General features: G+C 44.4%; 1 protein-coding gene across 6 annotated transcripts in view; it reads right to left on the bottom strand.

Annotated features, from left to right (window-relative positions):
• Positions 1-6,378: 6,378 nt before the first annotated feature.
• The window catches only part of ZNF131 (zinc finger protein 131), a 31,800-nt gene continuing 16,485 nt past the window's right edge, over positions 6,379-21,693 (bottom strand). For 3 of the 6 annotated variants that reach the window (XM_058680212.1, XM_004583681.4, XM_036493797.2), the window contains exons 5-7: positions 15,190-15,872; positions 8,932-9,062; positions 6,379-8,155 (exon numbers count right to left, since the gene is read on the bottom strand). In XM_058680212.1, coding sequence (XP_058536195.1) covers positions 7,472-8,155; positions 8,932-9,062; positions 15,190-15,872 — 1,498 coding nt within the window. In that variant the 3' untranslated portion in view covers positions 6,379-7,471. Of the gene's footprint in view, positions 8,156-8,931; positions 9,063-15,189; positions 15,873-21,693 lie in introns of those variants that run through there. The other 3 variants (XM_058680213.1, XM_036493800.2, XM_058680214.1) reach the window with 2 other exon arrangements.

A 21,693-nucleotide genomic window follows, 5' to 3' on the forward strand; every position in this document is an offset into this window, starting at 1 on the left:
AAGCAGGAGTTGGGGAGGTACGGAGTGGGGGAGGGAGAATGGGTTCCAACATAGAGCCCTCTTGTCTGCTAAACTCGGAGGACTGAATAGGGCAGGCAAAGGGGGAGAGTTCAGGCTTTGCGGTCCTCCGCAGGGCCAAAGGCACCTAGACTGGGCCTCGCTGCCTGCCTAGCATCGGCCTATGCAAGACCCCGCCCCTGGTGGGGTCGCCGGGTTCTCGAGCTCTCTCCTGCTCCTGGAGGGACCTCTGGGAAGAAGAGACGAGGCTCTTGCTTACGCCGCAGCCCCAGGTCCTGGCAAGCGCCGCGCGGTGGGGCGTGATGGGAGCGTTTGTTCCCTCCCGGGTCACAGCGGTGAGACGCCAGCTCCTTACGGCTCTGCAGCCCTGGGCGGGCGACCGCGAAAGAGGTCACCCAGGTCCCAGGCTAGCTGTGGTCCAGGGCGAAGCCTCTCTCTCCCGGCTCACGTGTGGGCGCGCACACACAGAGGACACACGGGGACATGGGGCACACACGCGCAGCCACGGGGCGTCAGCCCCACGCGCCGGTGCGCTCCTCGCCCTGGCTCTGCCGGCACCCCAAAGAGCCCTTCACCATCTGTTCGTAACTCCTTCCCGGGCCCACCCCCGAACCCCGTGGGAATCCGTCCTGTCCTCCCTTCCGCCTCACACGGCTCGAGGAAAGGACACGTCCGCTTCCCGGCCATCCAGGTCTGCAGCCTTGGTCCAGGAAAGGTGGGCGGGTGGCGAGGCTGGCTGCCTCCTCGCGACCCTACGCTTACCTCAGGTGCGCGGCTGCCTCGCGGGCTCCGGGATGCCGCGCCCGGGCCAGGCGCTCCCGGCTGCAGGCACTGGAGCAGGCGCGGTGCGCGGGGGTCCCCGGGGCGCCGGAGCTGTCAGAGGAGACCGACCCCGCCTGCCGGCCTCTGCGCGGGCTGGGCAGCGGGGACCCGAGCGCCCCGCAGCGGTTCCCGAAGGACCAATCGGGAGCTGGGGGCCGGCCCCGGGGAGGGGAAAGAGGGCCGGCCCGGCTAGGCGACGCGGGCCTGGACCTCCCAGGCCGGTTACTATGGCAGCCGGGCGGGAGCGGCGCGGGGGAGGAGCGCGCGGCGGCGGGGACACCCATTGCAGACGCGCGGGAGGGGGTTGGGGCCTGCGGCCCAGAATATCTCTCCTGGGCGAGACAGCAGACGGCGGGGAACATTCCTCCTTGCCACTTCACCCCGGCGAGCTCCAGGGTCAGGGTTTCCTTGTTCTCCGAATGGAAACGAAGTTTACAGCAACACTCCGTGACCGCTCCTCCGGGTGAGTCCCGCAGGGTCCAGCCTCTGCGGAAAGAAGCGCTGGCGTTCGTCCTCTTTAGGTTCCTCGCGTCCATTGGCTCTGGTTCCCCTGATGCCGCTTGGACAGAGGCTCCCGATGGACTCCTGGCTGTGATTCTTTAGGGCTAACTGGTAGATACCAAATGTTGTGCTTCCCAGTTTACAGACAAGGAAGCTTAGGCGGTTGGTGGAGTACGGAGCTGGGAATGTGGTTCACGAAATAGAGGCAGAGAGGGTGTTTGGTGACGTGTAAGCCCTTCATTCTACGGAGGAGGGAACGGTTGAGACAGGTTTCGAGAGGGTCTCACAGCCACGACTGGATGCCCTGACTCGGTTCTGCGACTGATCTTTGCAACTACTCACACTCCTCATCCTGAACAATACTAATAAAGGCAGAAATGCTGAGAAGAAAAACATCCTGTATGAAATCCTGTTGTGGTGGAAATTAGGGAGCCCGAAGACACTAGCTCAGTACCCTCTCCCCTCCCCTTTATTTTGGCTACTTTCACCAAGTCACTGTTCAAACCCACACAATCCAGGAGTCAGGAATTGTCACCCGGAGCTAGAGGACTTGCTTCAGACCCCCAGCTGTGGCATTCTACACTCTGTGCAGCACGTCTGCCCAATCCACGCGCTTACTACTCTGCTGTTTTCCTGGTCCTGTGATTCAAGGGCTTAGGGAGAGCAAGAAGTAAAACCTTGGACAGCTCCATGCTCTGGATGCTGTATTGGCAAGAAAACAAAACCTGTAACGGGTGCCTCCTTAGTTTACCAGAACAGTTATTTATGTTAGATAGTTTATCTTGAAAGGGAGGGCCTCTCAGAGATAAAAGAAAAAAACATTTTTTAAAAAGATTTATTCGTTTTATTACAGCCAGATATACACAGAGGAGGAGAGACAGAGAGGAAGATCTTCCGTCGGATGATTCACTCCCCAAGTGAGCCGCAATGGGCCGGTGCGCGCCGATCCGATGCCGGGAACCTGGAACCTCTTCCAGGTCTCCCACGCGGGTGCAGGGTCCCAATGCATTGGGCCGTCCTCAACTGCTTTCCCAGGCCACAAGCAGGGAGCTGGATGGGAAGTGGAGCTGCCGGGATTAGAACCAGCGCCCATATGGGATCCTGGGGCTTTCAAGGCGAGGACTTTAGCCGCTAGGCCACGCTGCTGGGCCCAAGCAAAAAACATTTTTAATCTTAAGATGTATTTAGGTCCTTGAAAGTCAGTAGTCCCATAGAAAAGGCAAGTCTTTCATGTGATGGTTCACTCCCCAAATGTCCACAACACCCTGGGCTTGGCCAGGCCGAAGCCAGGAGTCTGGAACTTTTCCCAGACCTGCGCAGCTTTCCACTGCTTTCCCAGGCACAACAGCAGGAGCAGGACCCAAAGTGGAGCAGCTGGGTCTCGAACCGGCACCCACGTGGGAGGTAGGGACTTGTCCTGTCATGCCACAGTGTGGGTCCCCAGAGAACTTTTTTGAACCTTCTTTTAAATGATGCCACGTGAATTTTCTTTCTAAAATAAACCACAGGGTAAAACTTGAACTTCGTCTTTTCAAGATATAGAAGACTCCTTGAATTCTCTAACACAGTAATACAAAGATTAAAGCTGCATAGGAAAATTGCCTACAAACCAGGAGCATCAGACACAGCCTGACACGGTCTGTTGTACAGGCCCTCACATCATGCTCCCACAGGGACTCATGCTGTTGTGACTCTAGCGGCTCAGTAGTTTACTGAATATTAGAAGTGCTTTTCATTCACTCACAAGTGATTTAAATTATCTTAATATTCTCCACTGCTACAAGGACCAAATGTCAGAGAAATTTAATGCCAGAAAAAATTTCTTGGAAAACTCCTGAAGATGGAAAACTGAGATGGTGTACGTTGTTTCAAGGTCATTAGGAAGCTTCTGAAGACCGAATTTTCAGTGAATTCTCAGCATATTGGTTAACAGGCTGGGCTCCTGGCTGCTGTGCACATTTGGGGAGTAAACCAGCATGATGGAAGCCCTATTTTCTTCATTCATTCTTCTTATTAAAAAAAAAAAAAAGATTTATTTTATTTGGAAATGAGATATACAGAGGACGAGAGACAGAGTAAGATCTTCCTTCCATTGATTCACTCTTCAAGTGGCAGCAATGGCCAGAGCTGTGCCGATCCAAAGCCAGGAGCCCAGAGCCTCTTCTTTCTGGGTCTTCCACATGGGTGCAGGGTTCCAAGGCTTTGGGCTGTCCTTGACTGCTTTCCCAGGCCACAGGCAAGGAGCTGGATGGGAAATGGGGCCTGACAGGATTAAAACAAGCACCCATATGGGATCCCAGTGTATACAAGGTGAAGACTTTAGCTGCTAGGCTACCATGCTGGGCCCTATTCTTTTTAATTTTAGGTGATGTTTACATAGTCGGTCAGGAGGGTCTAGGGTTAGGAAGAAGTAGGTGTGATCATTGTTTCCAATCTTTCTTCTTCCCATTTCTAGGAGGAGGGGAGAGATAAGCTTCCCTACTGTCGCAGTACCCAAGGATAGGGAAAGGCCACCCAGTATCAACCGAGGGTCACAATGGCACATGTTCCAAAGGTTCTGTCCAGGTGGATGTGCTAGTTTCAAAATGCTGTTGACCTTGATGATCTGTGCATGAGGAATCTTTTACAATGCCCATTGGCTGACACAGTCGACCTTATGGTCTCCATTTGCTCAGATATTTGTTGTCATCGTTTGGCTGGGGTAGTTGTCCATATGTCCTGTTCTCCATTCTCTTGTTATGGTATCAGATGTCCGCTGCAGGCCCCAGTGAGGTACCATGTCCTCCATGATCTGCTGTCCAGCACTGTATTCTGGGGAGAATTGGTTCTGCTATGTAGGATTATGGACCGGGCAACCTGGGCTATGCTGGACCCCTCAATGCTGGGTCTCGCAGATCCAGCCCCCACCACGCAGGCGGGCTCACTGACCTGGATCAGGAGACTGAGGCCCTCCCCACCCCTGAGGCTTGTGGATCCAGCACCCACAGCACAGGAAGGCCCAAGGACCTGGGTCAGGAGACCCAGTATACTGGATCCTCCACCCCCCCCCCCCAGGGGGGAAGCCCTATTTTCCAATGAAAATGGAAAACAAAAACAAAAAACTTTTCGTAAAAGACTTCATTTGAAAGGCAGGATCACAAAGAGGACCCAGATCTACCCGCTGGTTCACTCCCCAAATAGTTGCAATGGTTAGACCTGGGGTGGTCTGAAGCCAGGAACCCAGAGCTTCTTCCATCTCTCTCAGGTGGGTCCTTCTTGGGCCATCTTCCACAGGCGCATCAGCAGCAGGGCATTGAACTGGTGCCCATACGGCCCCACAAATATGCCATGTCACACTTTCCATCTCCCAAATTTCTTGTTCTTTCTATACCCTACCCCCTGTGTTGGCAGGGAGGAAATGAAAATGTTCTTAAACAGATGATTCTAATGCAGCAGAGATTCTGTGCTTTGAGAAACATTTGACAGTGGCTTAAAATTCAGACTTTTGAATCCCAGAACTGACCCTTGCTTTCCAGTACCACCAGTTATGGATGAGTCCCATGACACTGCTTTCAGGCATCTCGCAGCCCATTTCCTCATCTCTACTCCAGGCGTATTGACGAGGACCAGTAAGGTCAAGTTTCTGATAATTAGGAAACTAGATTTTGAGTCTGGGGTCAGTGAGATGGGGGTGTTTGGCTGGGACCCAGAGATGGTCAGAACCCCTCCAGTAAGTGCTTGTTCACTTGCATGTAGAGGCAGTCTTCTCTAGTTTCCTCATGGCAAGTGTGCTGTGTGTTAACCCGTGTCATTCACAGCAGGGGTTCCCCGACAGCTCCAAGGTGAGGGACAGCGTGAGAACTCAGTCATGAGTTAAAGGACAACTGGATAGAGGCTGGAGATGTGTCATCAAAGGCCAATGTGTTCATCAGCCCAGGTTATGAAGACTCCAAGTTGGCGAACATAACCTGCTGAGACTGGTATGCCAAGAGGGCATAGAACCTCTCTCCAATGCTCACCTTACCCAATGCTTCCTCTATGTGGCCGTTTTTGAGTTGTATCCTCTGTAACAAACCTAAGGATAGTGCTTTCTTGAGTTCTAGCAATTACACTTGAGTAAAGGATGTAAGAACCATGACTTTAGTTTTAAGGTGTGGGTGACAACAAACTCCACCTATGGCTGGTGTCTGAAGTGGGGGGATTTTGCAGAACTGAGTAAATGTACCTGTTTATTCTACATCTGGGCCGTGTCAGAATTGAACTGCTGGGCACTGAAAGTGACGTAGAAATTCAGTGTTGGAACAACAGGACACATTCTTCATTGCACCTAGGATTTGTATCTGTGAGGATGAGTGGTGATTTCTACTGCTCAACAATTCTCATGAAAGGAGACCTAGCTTAAAAACCCAGGAAGAATTTAGTGGGAGAGTAACTATTAGTTACCAATATACAGCAAATACACATCAGTTTTTAACAGCTGTTTTTAAAAGTGCGTTGTCAACTATAAAGTGTTATTTAACAAAGGTTTATCATCAGTAGTTTTCCTCTTCTTCATAATCAAATTTACCAGCATTCCAAGTGAACTGATGGTCTGTACTTTTTGAAAACAAAACAAAACAAAAAACAGGTCCTTCAGTCATCTGGAAGGCTTCGCCAAATATGAAAATTCAAATGACAGTTCCAGCCCTTTAATGTGCCTTCATCTCGATCTCTGCATTGGGGTCAGAGCTCTTCCAAGATTTTGTTTAAAAGTGAACCTTGTTTCACTTGGTTTAAGGGCACTTCATGAACTGTTTTCAGCATTCAAAATTCCCTAGATCCTAGTAATCTGTAGATTTGAGATCACTGATTGTTAAAACACCAAAAGCCCACAGATTTACCAGGGGCACAGACAACCTAAGGAAAACCAGAAAGATAAAGATACATGACAAAACACCTGACCATAAATCAACTGCACACTGATCAAAAAAAAAAGTCATGAATACAGAATTTTAACGTTTACTTTAAAAAGAGTAAATATATCCCAGTACTTAACAGGTAAAGAAAATAACATATTGGTTTATTTGTATATGGTTGTTATATTTTATTTTCCAAGTAATACTGATTAAAAATATTTACACACCTACTTTTCAGCCCACAGTTTAGCACTCTTATTTGTATGGCTTTAAAAGTTATAGCACAAGATCTTTACATTAAAGATTGGGGGGAGGGGAAGATTCTATTCAAAACAATGCCTGATATACTATATACATGTTTTTCTCTGTACTTTAAATACATTAATTTTTGAAGGATGCCATTTTTTCATCTGGTGGTAAAATACTAGTGCAACTTTTTATCAAAATAAAGTTTACCACAGATGCAAACAAATTTTCCAATTGAAATGGCCCTGCAGCTGCCAATAAATGAAATTCTCAACCTAACTTAAATGAAAAAGAAATGGTGGTGTTGGTGTAAGCAAAAATACGAAGTGCTATAGATCACTTATACTGCTCCTGTTTATAACACAAACTGTGAAAGAACCAGATATGCTTTATAGAAGTTTTAGTTGGTTTTGAAAGGCACATGGGTGTGGATTTTTTTAACATTCGGTAAGTTTTGCCACCATCATTCTGTTTCTGATGCAAACAGCATCTGTGGCTGCTGGGGCAGACAATGTTCAAACTAAAGAAAGCCGGAGCCAAACGTTGACTGCACAGTAACAATGCACTTTTCTTCATGCAGCTTTGCTTCCTATATATTCAGTTTTCTAACATTCATTAGAATACACAAACTTGTATTCTAATGATTTTATGTATGATTTATAACATGGAAAAAATTTGAAAGAGGACATGACCTGGAAAAAAAGGGAGAACCCTTGCCACAACGAAAATAGATACATTCATACCCAACTATATAATAAGAATATAATTCATTTAAGGTTTTAGAAATATACTTCTCAAAGCTCCCCTTCACTGATGGGAAAGATTCTCCTTTTGTGGCATTAAGTGGGAGGAAAAGAACCAGAATCAGTCTGTTTCAACAGAAACAGCTCAGCACAACAGGAAAAAATTAACTTTGGTCCGCACGTCTGTTAGCTTAAGGACAGTCATACTGCCCATCATCAGTTCAAATGCTTGACATGTAAATTTAAAAAATATATTCATTTGTTATTTCACTCTAAAACGGGCATAGCTGTCGTGTCATCCGCTATGTCTGCAGCTTCGGACTCCACTGTTGTTTTGGTCTCTAAACTCTCGGCATCTCCGTGACCTTCCCTGGCCTCCTCTGCAGTATCTGTGTGGTCAGGCTCACTCACTTCCGGGTTCATGATTTCAGGGGCTACATGATCCAAGTCCGCTTCTAGCAGCTCAGTTTGTACTTCCATCGGCATCTGATTGACCCGTTCAACGTGCAGCTCCTCCACATGTACTTCAGTACCTTCTTCAGTCTGAATCCGACCTACTTCTAGATAACTCACTTGGACTTGGTCTGGAAGCTCAGTGATATGTGAGTCGTGCACCTGGCCATCCTGCAGCAAATCTGGATGGACTTGTTCCACAGTCACTTGTGCTGAATCCACCTGGACTTGAAGCAGTGGTAGCACATGCACTTTCCCAACTTGCTCTATGATAGTCATGGATGCCATAGGTTCCGTTTGCACACGTGTTTCCACTGAAAGGACTTCTTCCGTTACTAGCCGCTCTGAAATATTGTGAGCGTCACTGAGATGCCGTCTTAACTCATTTCCTTGCATAAACCACAAGTCACATAAAGTACAATGGTTGGGTTTATCTCCAGTGTGTATTACCAAGTGATCTTTGAACTGGTCCCAGCTGTTAAACACACTATTACAGACCTAAAATAACCAAACATGATGTTAATATTAATTATATTCAAATTGGAAGTAGTAAGGATGCATTTATTTTGTGCAGAATATATTCATAACAAACTGAAGGTTTGTTCTGAAAATGTTATGAATATAGTATCTGCAATATATTCTAGTATAAAAACCTTTCATAATCCTCTGGATCAGCTGATTATGATGAAGAAATATATTTTGGGAAACACATCAATATTGCCTGAAAGTATCATGAATGTTTTGGGTACACAAAATGACACTGTGCTTTCTGTTAATACCAGCTTTCAGAATATTACAGTATTTGGGATAAAAATACACTAATCATAACTGCTCTATGTTAGTAACTATGGTTTCATGCTGTTACTTAGGAATAATTCCTTTTGAACCGGTATCACCTAAAGTTAGGGGAAAAAAAAAAAAATCCCAAAACCCGTGAGAAAAAAATGAAGAAAATGATGTTCTTTATTCTCATTTCCACATTGAATAAATTCAAGCTATTTAATATTGCACATTAGCAACACAGAACATGGTAGAGTATCAGTTACTCTCGTGACCACCTGCCTGCAGTGTCCTCCCAGTGCCGAGTGCTGTGACAGTAACCTACTCAACACGGCGACTCTGGGGGAAATACTCTTCCTAGTAGCGGATAATGCTTTTGTGGTGTTGTGAAGTCAAAAACTTCTAAGCTAAGCCATCCTGACTTGACTTTCACCCCTCTCCTTTTCCTGTGCATTTTGTTTTCTTTGGGACTACAAAAAAAGAATATGACATACCTGGCATTCATAAAGCTTCTTTCTTCCTTTTTTCGCCCCCACTCCAGTCTGGCATGCAGTGAGGTGACATTTGAGGGTACTATTTCTAGCAAATCGTTCGTGACAATTTGGACATTCAAAAGGTTTTTCCCCTATTAACAGGAAAAAAAATTAAGAAAACAGTAAGAATAAAGAGGAAATCACAACTTCTAATTCAGATGCTCTCACCACATCTAAAAAAAGCTTTTCTATGGTAGAAGAAACAATATTTAGTGATTATAATAACTATGATGAAGAAATAAAATCTGGATGAGTTCTGCACCCGAATGTATACGAGTACTCAGCATAAAGGAAGCAGACACCTGAGCGGAGGCAGCTCTGCAACAGGATGTCCTGGGAGAAGACTGCATGTTCAGTTTTGTGTCTGCCGGCCTGGAAGCACGGAGTGCAGCTGTTGGAGACAGTTACAGAAACAGCTCTGGAGCCAAACAGAGGGTGGATTGCTACATGCAATGGGGCAGGTTGAGTATTTTCAAAGGTGATGAGAACTTCTGGTGTGTCAGAAAATGTTGTGTAATACTACATCAAGATCAGAACCTAGTGAAAATATCGGGTAAAAACAGCAAACAGGTGAGCTATCAAAACAAACAGAAATTGGATAGAAGAAAAACAAAAACAAAAAACTATAGTAGTCAGTGGTATCAGCAGTCAAACTCCTCTGTTGATGAGAGAAAATGAGTAAGAGGTTCGTAACAGAATAGTCAGTACTCCAGTGAGACAGGTGTTTGGCACAGAGGTTAGGACGGCCATTGGGACACATGGACCCCATACTAGAGTGCCTGGGTTTAGCTCCTGCCCCATTTCTGATCCCACCTCTTTGCTAAGGAATATTTCCTTCCCCCACCCTGACTCCCTCAGAGGCAGAAGCAATGGCTCCAGTAGTTGGACATCCCTCCTCCAAGCTGAGACCTATACTGAACCCCTTGCTCCTGGCTTGGGCCTGGCCCAGTCCTCATGGCTGCAGACACTTATGGACTGAACCAGTCAACAGCGCTTTACTGTCTCTAAATTTTTTAAGAGTTGGGGCTGGTGTGATGGTTCAACTGGTTAGTCCTCTGATAGCAAGCGCTAGCATCCCATATAGGTATGGGTTCATGTGTCCAGCCGCTCTATTTCCCATCCTGCTTCTCGCTTATAGCCTGGAAAAGTAGCAGAGGATGGCCCAATGCCGGGGGACCCCGCACCCATGTGGGAGATGCAGAAGCTCCTGGTTCTTGTCTTCAACTGGCTCAGTTCCAGCTGCTGCGACCATTTGGAGGGTTGAACCAGTGGACAGATCTTTGTCTCCTTCTCTCTGTAAATCTGTCATCCTAATAAAAATAAATAAATAAAAAAAGGCATAGATCTAGAGGGGAGCAAATAGGTCTGTAAGCCATGGAACATCATTATCCATCTGCTGAGGAAATGGGCATAGAGAGGGAAAGGGGTAGGAATGCATGTCGAGGAGGACACAGTCTCTGGAGACATCCAAGCACGGGATTCAGGACTGGCTTTGGAGAAAAAGGAAGTCTTCCTCTGGAATAAAAGACAGAGATGTTTGCTGTTGCAGGTGAGTTGGGGTTAAGAAGATGGTTCTGTGTCCTCTGCTAACAGTGCTTGTAGGGGTTAAGAGTCTTCTTGAGTGTTGTAGTGAAGATCTTGTAAGAAGGAAAAGTCAGACAGCAAAGGGCCAACCTAAGGTCTTACGATTAAATATTCTCAAATCGCACTGATTCTAGGATGGAGGGCTTCTTAAATCAGGTAGGGTTCCTGGGAGCAAGCAAAGGTGCTTAGAGTAAAAGAAAAGATGACTCAGGCTGCACACAGTGAAATTCAGGTAAGAACGAGATGTCAACCATGTGTACTAACAAGGTACAAGTGGGTGTAGAATGGCAGGAAGGTTAAGTGAGGTACAGTAGATATGTAGGAAGACAATGAGGGAAGTCGGGGCAAGGATGATGCTTGCAGGTTACAGAACCGAGATTTCTAAGGGGAAAAAAAGCCCAGATCTAGTTACTAGGTTTCATGTTGATATAGAAATTAAAATAAAAATTAAAAAAAAAAAGGGTGAGAGATACCACTCAATAAGATGTCTATGATTTATGGTTTTACTAATGCATACTTTCCATTATCAATGAATCCTACATATAAATTGGCATAGCCTCTTTTAAAGGGCAATTTGATAATACTTGCAAAGATTTAAAATGTAACATTCTTGAAAGTAGCAGTTGTGCTTCTAAAAAAAAAAAAAGGTTGAATAATATTGCAGTATTTTGTATTCCTAAAAGCCCATCAAAAAGACTAATTAGTAATTATGGCACATTGAAACACTGAAATATGGGACAATTACAGTAAAATGAAATGAAACAAAACCAAAAGCTAAATATTCACAAATGATTTACATTTTTTTTAAAAAGATGACTCTAAGATGGGCCTGGTGTGGTAGCCTAGTGGCTTAATTCCTCACCTTGTATCCACAGGGATCCCATATAGCTGCCAGTTCGTATCCTGGTAGCCTTGTTTCCCATCTAGCTCTCTGCTTGTGGTCTGGGAAAGCAGTTGGGGGGGGGGGGGGCAAAGCCTTGCAACCCTGCACCCAGGTGAGACCTGGAAAAGGCTCCTAACTCCCGATTAGCTCAGCTCTGGCCATTGCAGCCACTTGGGGAGTGACTCAGGAGACAAGATCTTTGTCTTTCCTCTTTGTAAATCTGACTTTTCAATAAAAGTAAATACATCTCAAAAAAAAAAAAAAGAAAGAAAAAGAAAGCACTCCTAGATAAACTAAATGGCCTCCCACTATGCCACCACTCCAGCATGCATTGTTCTAAAAGCTTGCATGCTCAAGTGTGCGCGCCTGTGGCTGCTTGGAGATGCAAGGAACGTGTCTGGAAGGCAAGGTAAGAAAATGACAGCAGGAGCAGTTGCTCTGCAGAGTACTCAAGAAGGAAGAGCCTCACTTCTTTGTAGGCCACTTGAGCTGTTCAAAAACTAGCATCACACACTCAGTAAAATCTAGAGGTAGCAATAAATTGACTATTTCCGATGTAGGAAATATGTTTTATGTGTCACAATCTCCTTATTTATGCAGAGAAGAAGTATGATGGTGAAGTGATCAGTCAAGCTGATCTTGCTGGAAAATGCCAGAACTGGAACCAGAACCGAGTCCTCACTGCCAGACCTGTCTCTTATGATTCCACACTATCTTGGAAACTAGGAAACTTTCACATCACCTCCAGTTTCTCTGTCACAGTAAGAAAAGTGGAGTCAGGCTTGGAGCTTTACACCTTGACCTATCACCAAATCCCTGCTGACTTTGCCTGTTTACCTACCATTGCTCAAATCTCTATCCCTTTTACACAATCTTCCTTAACCTTCCAACAGACTCCATATTACAGCTGGCAACTTTCATCTTATGCTCTCTTGCCAGTCACCGCTTTAGATTTTAAATCGGATTAGATCTCTTCCTAACTTAAACTCTTCTAAAATGACCCAGAGTTCAAGATAAAAACACTTGTGAAAATAACTACACGATCATGGCTTTCTCACCACTCTCCCTCTTAAATCATTTCCAGACACTACATATGCCCAGGAGCATGCCATGTGGTCAATCCTTCCAGCTTCTTCAGCCACATTAAATCCAGAGGACAGGTAACAGCTAAACGTTCACCAATTAAGATACTACAAAATAGTGCATGCTTTAAGAACATTTACGAGGGGCTAGCTAGTGTCATGGCATGTTAGGTGAAGCCAACTGCTTGTGATACTGGAATCCCTTATGAACATGGATTAATGCCTTGGCTGCTCCACTTCCAGTGCAGCTCTCTGCTAATGACCTGCGAAAAGCAGTGGAAGATGGCTCAAGAGCGTGGGCTGCTGCACCGGATGGGCAACCCAGACAAGTTCCTGGTTCTTGGCTTCTGCTCCACTTAGCTCTTGTCATTGCAGCCACCTTGGGAGTGAATTAGTGAGTGGGAGATCTCTTTCTCTCTTAAATAAATCCTTTTTGTTTTAAAGTAAGAGGACATAGGAACAAAACCATTATGCTAACGAAAAGATGTAGGGCCCAGCACGGAGGCCTGGGGACTAAAGTCCTCATCTTGAGTGCACTGGGAACCCATTTGGGCATTGGTTCTAATCCCGGCAACCCCACTTCCCATCCAGCTCCTGCTTGTGGCCTGGGAAAGCAGGAGCTGGATGGTCCAAAGCCTTGAGACCTTGCACCTGTGTGGGAGACATGGAGGAAGCTCCTGGCTCCTGATCAGCTCAGCTCTGGCTGTTTCAGTCACTTGGGGAATGAATCATCGGACAGAAGATCTTCCTCTCTGTCTCTCCTCCTCTCTGTATATCTGACTTTCCAAAGAAAATAAATAAATAAATCTTAGGAAAAAAAAAGATGTAAAGAAACTGAGGAGTGTACTGGTTTGAGGGCAATTAAACAGGAACAAGATTGTTTCTTTTCTTCACCTTTGTTAAGGGAAAAATGATCCAGGTTTCATTAAACTCTTTAAAACTGCTTACTTACGTTCTTAGTGAATTCCGTAAGTTGTTAATCACAATTCCAACTATCTTGTCACTAGCTGATACAGTAACAAATAATAAAAGGTCAATTTGTCGTCTGTGCTAAACTGTTCCTTTAATGGCCACTGTATAATCTGTAACAAACTTTAATTTCTCTCTCATGATTTTGAAGGGAAAGAAAGAAGAGAACATAGGGTACCGCAGCCCTGCATTGTTGTCCACTCTCAAATAAAAAACACAGGATCTGAACAACTCCACAGTGATCCATGTTTTCTATTTTCAAACAAGTGAAAGTTACCTGCCATGTTTGGCTAAAAGAGACAACCAGTATTCCTGGGCTGAAAGATCTGGTGTGAAAACAGAAAACTGCCGCAGCGTGTCACTGGTTTACTGACTCTCTTGCAAAACTAACCCAGACTGCTAAAATATGTATGTTTCAGAAGTACAAAAAAAAAAAAAAAAAAAAAAAAAAATCAACCTTAGGGTGTTTCCAAATATAAAACAGGTTTGACACCAGCAAGTATGTTTTGGAAAAGATTTCATGTTAGTTACCCAAACTAATGCCTTAAAGCTCTTTAACTCTGTGAACTTCAAGTTTGAGAAGTCTGACAGCACTGTGTAGTAACTGCTTTACACTCTTGTTACAACAGGTTAGGATGACCATCCAGAGTGTCAGGGCATCGGTGGGAACTACTGTGTCTGGCCAGAGACCGAGCAAAGAATGCTTCGGGGTGAGAGGGAATTGGACAGGGAAAAGCAGGCAGGAGGAGGTGCAGAACTCTGAGGGGCAGGGGTCCTGGGCTGGGTTTCCAAGAACAACTCTCACATGCAATGGCTCCTTGCTGAAGAACACTATAAACACTGAACCCTCTTCCTGCCCACCAATCCTGACAAGTTTGCCACTGAAGAGGTGAAGGGAGATGAACATGTATTTTGCCAATATGGCTGCTGGACCAGAATGGTTAATCTAATCTAATAGTTCTCTTCCTAACTTAAACTATTCTAAAATGACCCAGAGTTCAGATGCATACCAAGAAGTGTAAGTATGTCAGAGACTCCATGCACAGCTTATTTACGTAATGTTAAGAAATATGAACTATGGGCCTAACACGATAGCCTCGTGGCTAAATCCTCGTTCTGCATCCACCAGAATCCCATATGGGTTCCGGGTTTGTATCCCAGCTGTGCCACTTCCCATCCAGCTCCCTACAAGTGCCCTGGGAAAGCAGTAGAAGATGGCTCAAGACCTTGGGACCCTGCATGGGAGACCCAGAAGATGCTCCTGTCTCTGGACTGGTTCAGCTCCAGCCACTCCAGTCACTTGGGGAGTGAACCAGCAGATGGAAGCTCTTTCTCTCTGTATCTGCCTCTCTTTGTATATCTGCCTTTCTAATAAAAATAAAATTATACACACACACGAACCAAACAGTAAAGCCTCAAGTACAATTAGGATTTAAAAACTCATGATCATTTCTAAATCAAACTATTTAATGTATTCATAAAAATTGGCACAGCATTGAGTGGCAATTGCTTTTGCGATGCTGTTTTACATTTAAAGAATCATTATTTTAACAAGATATTACTGAAAAAAAAAAAAAAAACCCATAGTGAATACTTAGACTGCACATCAGAAAATAGGTGGTTTGTAGTCCTATTTTTAAGAAAAAGGATTTGTGAGGAGAATGTGGAAAAGTCAGTTTTAGCCAAGTATTTGTTCATTACCTGTATGTTTTCGAAGATGTTCTTTAAAATGTCCAAAGTGGTCAAACTGTTTCTCACAGTACTGACATATGTGAATCTTTTTCCCAGTCCTTTGCTTCTTACTGACCCCACCTTCTTCAAGGTGGTAACAATTTAGATGCTGTTTCCACGCACTCTCCCGAAGATACCTTTTATTGCATATCTCACACTTGAAACTCTCAGTGGAGTGTGATTTCATGTGTTCCTTAAAATGGTAAAACAATTTAAATGAACGGTTACATTTCTCACAATGGAACAAGTCCTTCACATGTGACAGCTGAAGTTCCACAATTTCAATACCTTCTACCTGTTTGCTTATGGGGTCAGAGGCACAGCCATCTTCTCTCAGCTGCCCTTTCCTATCACCTTGGCGGTACTTGCTGGTAATGTCTGCCAACAGTGCTAGAGCGGAGTCATCAGAGGAAGCTGTGTTCTGGATGTACTTGATGGACTGCTTGGCCGAAGCCACCTCCTCCAGTGTTTCGATGCCTTCCTCTTCCACCTCGATAGTGCCCTCGGCAATCTCCACCTCAATTTCCACAGGTTCTGATTCTGCAGATGGCAATGACTCAGTGATAACATTTGAAGTTTCTGCAATCTTCCTTTTTTTTGCCTCACTTTTTCCTGTGGTATTCTCCTCTAATGGAGCTGAATTTTCTTTGTTTCTGAAACACATAATGTGTGTATTTTAAAAATCTGTAGGATAAAAATCCTAAAAGGCTTTTCTGAAGAAACTGATAGGCCAATAAAACTGAGAGGGAAAAACAGAAAAACAAAATTGGGCAGCTTATACTATCTGATTCTAAGACTTATTGTAAAGCTGTAAAAATTAAGGTGATGACATTTGGCAAAATATAAATACAACACAATAAATTAAGCACATTCACACTTATACCTTGAACTTATTTCCATTAAAAAAAAAGTTCCTAAGCAATTCAAGGCAGAAAGATAGTGTTTAACAATAGTCCTGGGACTGGTGTGTATATAAAATAAGCCTTACCTCAATTTATACACAAAAAAGTAGACCAGATTTAAATCTAAGAACTATTAAAGAAGAAAACCGATGGCAGTGATTATTGAAAACTTTTCTAAAACAGCTTACAAAAAGCAGAGACTTGCAGTGGCTAGAGACAACAGGAATACATGTTCCTTGAGACACCCAATTTGTGATACTCTAAGGAACAATGACAGCCTTTAAGAACCCAAATTACCTAGCAACAAAGCAAAGCCAAGGATGCAGCTGCAGAAGGACTGCACACATCCATGGATGGGCACTGGAATAGTGGCCTGCTTCCCATCCAGTCTCTGTTAGGAAAGGGAGGGACTTCCCTGACAACTTGGTGGGCAGCTGGCTGAACAACTAACACTGAACTCCATTAGGGGGAGAGAGAGACAATGTTCTGCTTCTTACTGCTAACAATCACATCCACTTAACCAGAGTGTGAAAGCAGGGAAACTCACAATTGTTATGGACAGAAACTGGTTGAGTTATAAGAATTTGGCTGGACCTCACACAGGGTGAGTAACAACTAACTGGGCTACCTATCCACAGCCTATCATGCCCATTCTTATCAAATTACATGTGACAGTTAAAGGTCTTTAAACCGTCCACTTGCTGCTTCACTCTCTAAATGGCCACAAAGATTTGAGCTAAATTAGGCAGAGGACAGGAGACAGAAGCGCCTTCCTAGTCTCCCACGTACTTGGGCCATTTTGTGTGGCTTTCCCAGGTGCATTAGCAGAGAGCCGGGTCAGAAGCAGGGCAGCCCAAACTTGATATGGTGCTGGTGCTCCGATAATGGGACACTGGCCTTAACTAAGGTACAGCCCAAGCCTTTTTTTTTTTTTAATGTGGAATCTGGCTGCTACAAGGATGTTCGACCTTCCTAGAGAAATGTCCTTGGAGAAACCCTAGATGGGCATTAAGAGAGCCTTCCTGTCCAACTGGGTGTACAATGAAGATAAATAGGAGTCACTGGGGAATAAGAAAATGATCCAAATATAAAATCCTGTAGCTGCAGGCCTGCTGAGACTGCTCCCACTCTAACTTTTCTGTTAAAAAAAAAAAAAAATCTTGTTGCCCTTCGGGTGGGCTGAATACATTGAAGTTTCATTCAAAAACTGGTATTTGGGGCTGGTGCACTAGCATAGTATGCTAAGCCTCTGCCCGTGGCGCTGACATACTATGTGGAAACTGGTTCAAGCCCTGGCTGCTCTGCTTCTGATCCAACTTCCTGGTTACAGCCAGGAAAAGCAACAGAAGACCGCCTGAGACTTCAGGCCTCTGCACTCACATGGGAGAACTGGAAGAAGCTCCTGATTTCAGATCAACCCAGCATATGGAAGATCTAAATAAATCTTACAAGCAAACACCACAGCCTGACATCTGTACTGCCTGAAACAGAAGTAAATGTGGGGTCCAGCGGCGTGGCCTAGCAGCTAAAGTCCTCGCCTTGAACGCCCCGGGATCCCATATGGGCGCTGGTTCTAATCCCGGCAGCTCCACTTCCCATCCAGCTGCCTGCTTGTGGCCTGGGAAAGCAGTCGAGGACGGCCCAATGCATTGGGACCCTGCACCCGTGTGGGAGACCCGGAAGAGGTTCCAGGTTCCCGGCTTCGGATCGGCGCGCACCGGCCCGTTGCAGCTCACTTGGGGAATGAATCATCGGACGGAAGATCTTCCTCTCTGTCTCTCCTCCTCTCTGTATATCTGGCTGTAATAAAATGAATAAATTAAAAAAAAAAAAAAAGAAGAAGTAAATGTGCCCTGCTTATTGCAAGCCCCTTTCTCCTTCCAGAGCTTCTCCTCCATCCCCCTTCCCGTCTACCTTGATTTCATCTACATCAAGGCGAAAACACAAGTAGGGATGGAGCCAAAGTGTCCCTGCTCTCCAGGGGGTTAAAGGTATAACACATATCCTCCAAATATGCTTCGGTAAACTTAGGAACAAAGAGGACTGAAACTTCTACTGCTCTGGTAAACTGAGGCATACTACCCACCATCCTATCTAGTCCTGTGGGGAAAGGAAATGATTCGTTGTGGTAGGGCTCTAGAAACAGATGCCTCACAGACACTCGGAGGTTTCTTAGCCTAATGTTTCATTTGTAGATGAGTAAAATATCCAATAAGTGTCACTTTTCTGATGGAAATGGTATTTTAGAAATCTCTGAGCTATCCCACTTCTGGGAATATGAAAGAAAATGAAATCTGCATGTAAGAAAGTGACCTATAATCCAATATTTACAGCAGCACAATCTAGAGCAGCAAAGACATGGGAAACAACTCAGATGCCCGTTGAAAAGGAATGGATAAAGAATCTCTGGTGTATGTATGAAATACTACCCAGCCATTAAGAATGAAAATTCTATAATTTGCAACAAAAAAATGGTCTGAAACAGAGACCATTAGGCTCACTGAAATAAGCCAATCCCAAAAGGACAAATACCATGTCCTCTCTGATATAAGGCAATCTTTATGCAAAATACAAGATAAACAGATATCGGTAAAACATGTATATAACATATTTACCTAGAGGAACTGTATAATGAAAACTAGCATGCCAAGAAGTGAACATATGTTGCAGTGTGCATCTCTACTAGTAAATAAAAGGAAGACTCCCAATGAAGTGGTTAAATATATATTGACAATAGGATGCTGAACTGTCTACCACTGTCTGTGTGTACTATGTCATGATACACTTAAGTACCAGAATGATGGATTTCTGACTGTTGGTGAAGGACTATACCAGTGTAATAATGTTAAGAGAAAACTGTGCATGGGGGGGAAGGAATAGGAAGGGTAAGAGGGGAAATCCCTCAGCCTATGGAACTTTATCATGAAAAATAAAAATAACGACACAAAAATCTCTGGTTTGTGGCTGCCATCATGGTGTAGTAGGCTAAGCCTGAGCCTGCAGTGCTGTCATCCCATATGGATGCTGATTCATGTCCCATTTGAGTCCAGCTGCTCCACTTCCTATCCAACTTCCTGCTGATGTGCCTAGAAATGCAGCAAAAGATGGTCCAGGTTTTTGGGACCCCAGTAACCTCATGAGACCTGGAAGCTCCTGGCTTCTGGACAGATCCAGCTCTGACCATTAGGCAAGTGAACAAGTAGACGGAAGAATATGTGTGATCTGAAACTCTGCTTTCAAAATAAAAATAAATTTGGAGAATCAAGATGGCAGAATAGGGTAAGGACACATTTAAACAGACAGAAACATTAGCCAGTGTGAAGCAGAGAGCACATTCTAGGAAATAGGAGAGGACACAACGACAGCAGAGGGGTACCTATAGATTGACAGACATGGGAAAGCAGTGGACACAATGGTGTGGATTTTAGTGACCGATACCCCAGTAGCATTAAACAAGTGGCTATCTGAATTACATTAGCAACCGAAACTCCACCTTCCACAAGGTGGGAACGGATTTTCACTGGGAGCTCAGGAGGTGAATCCATACAAAGAACTTCCCATCCTGCTGGTCTGTTTAATTTGACCAGGGGCAGAGACAGAGCCGCAGGTCCCAGACAATGAGGGAACAGGGTGGATCTTACAACCCAGTCAGCCCCCTAGAGCCTAATCGGGAGCCATCTTGTCTAGAGAGACAGGCTATGGGCCAGGACTGAGGCATGCACTGAGCTGGGAGTGAACTAATTCTGTCTCAGTGAACTGCAACAATGTGGTGTCCTACAGGTTACACCCAAGATAAGTGGGTAGCCCCCAGGCAGATTTGACTGCCAGCAGATCAAAACTCAAGTAGTGACACATCAGGCGCCATTTTGTACAATGTGGCAAAGGCTTTAAGACTGCAAGGTCAATGGTGAGCTGCACATGTGCTGAGCTGGGATTGAATTCACTGAGCTCAATGCATTGCACTGGTCCCACAGGGAAAGTAATACCAACTTTGGCATACTATGAATCAAAATAGGTCCGTGTGGCCTAAGACCTAACAGCCAGCAGGTCCCAGCAAGATCAGCACCACCAACAACCTCGCTGTATAGGACACCTGGTGTCTCCCTAATCCTGGAAATTACTCTAACAGGAAGTGGGAAAAGGTAGCACAGACAACAAAGAAAAAAGTTAAAAGAAAAGAATATGCCTCTTCCAAACCTGCCCTACAAATGATACTAAAAGATGTTCTCTTGAAAGAGAAGAGGAATAGTACCCAGCAAAACCAAAGGCAAACGTGCAGAACATCCCTGCAAAATAACAGGAAACTAAATCAATGAACAACCCATTGCTAAAATGCCTGGACCAAATTACCACCATTCATATTAGCCCTGAACGTAAATGGATTAAACTCATCAATCAAATGTCATGGATAAGTAGACTGGATTAAAAAGCAAAACTCATCTACTTGTTGCCTACAGGAGATCAGTTATATCTCATGAATTTTGATTTTTTTTTTTTAGTTCTGTCTCTTTGAAAACACTTTCTTTCTCATTAAATTCTTCACTGACTCATAGATCATACAGTAGCATCGTTTTCAAGAAAATTCTTTTTCATTTCCTCAGCAATACAACAGTGATTCAGTAGCTTGTTATTTAACTTCAAGTAGTTTTTAATTCCTTTTTTCTTCCTCTTGTTTTGTGGCTTTTTATTTAAAGGGACGTATAGTAACTGTGTAATGGAGACTATCATATCAAGTAGCATGTTATGTAACTTCACGACATTGTAAATTTTTTTTTCTTCCTGTTGTTGGTTTTGTATTATGGCTTTTCATTTAAGGGGATGTATAGTAACTTGTAATGCAGAATATCATATCCAGATGTGAGGACAGAATGCAGTATGCATCTCTACTTCCAGATCAAAGACAAATTCACAATGAAACTGTTGAATATATCTTGACAATAGGATGCTGGACTGTTTGCTATTGTCCATGCCCACAATGATGCCTATCCCTGTCTATGAAGAATTATACTATAGTAATAATATAAGGGAACTCTTTGGAGGGGAGGGGGAAGGGGTTCGGGGAGGGCGTAAAGAAATCCCAGGGCCTATGGAACTGTCTCATAAAAGTATAATGATAGTGCTAATAATTTTTTAACATGCCTTAAAAAAAAAAAGGAATGAGAGACATCATAGGAAAAAAAGATAAAAAGTAAAGTAGATTTAAAAGTTCCACTATCTGGGAGTCTGTCCATCCATATAAGAGAGCTAGACTGAATTCTTTGCTCCTGGCTTCTCCTGACTGTTGCAGCTAGTTAGGGAATGAATCAGTGGATTCAAGATCAGTCTCTTGTACTCTGTCTTGTGAATATATTTTAAAAATCTTAAATATATATTTCTTAATGAAAATCAGCGGCCTTTTGGTTTTACAAGAACAAGTGACAGCTCCTTAACTGCTGTCAAAGCAAAACTACCACATCATTTGGCCTTCTAGTCTATCAACTCCTGGCTCCCGACTTCGGCTCAGTGCAGCATCGGCCGTTGCGGCCACTTGGGGAGTGAATCTTCAGATGGAAGATCCTTCTCTCTGTATATG

The sequence above is a fragment of the Ochotona princeps genome, chromosome 23 (genome assembly GCF_030435755.1).
Source record: "Ochotona princeps isolate mOchPri1 chromosome 23, mOchPri1.hap1, whole genome shotgun sequence".
NCBI lineage: Eukaryota > Metazoa > Chordata > Mammalia > Lagomorpha > Ochotonidae > Ochotona > Ochotona princeps.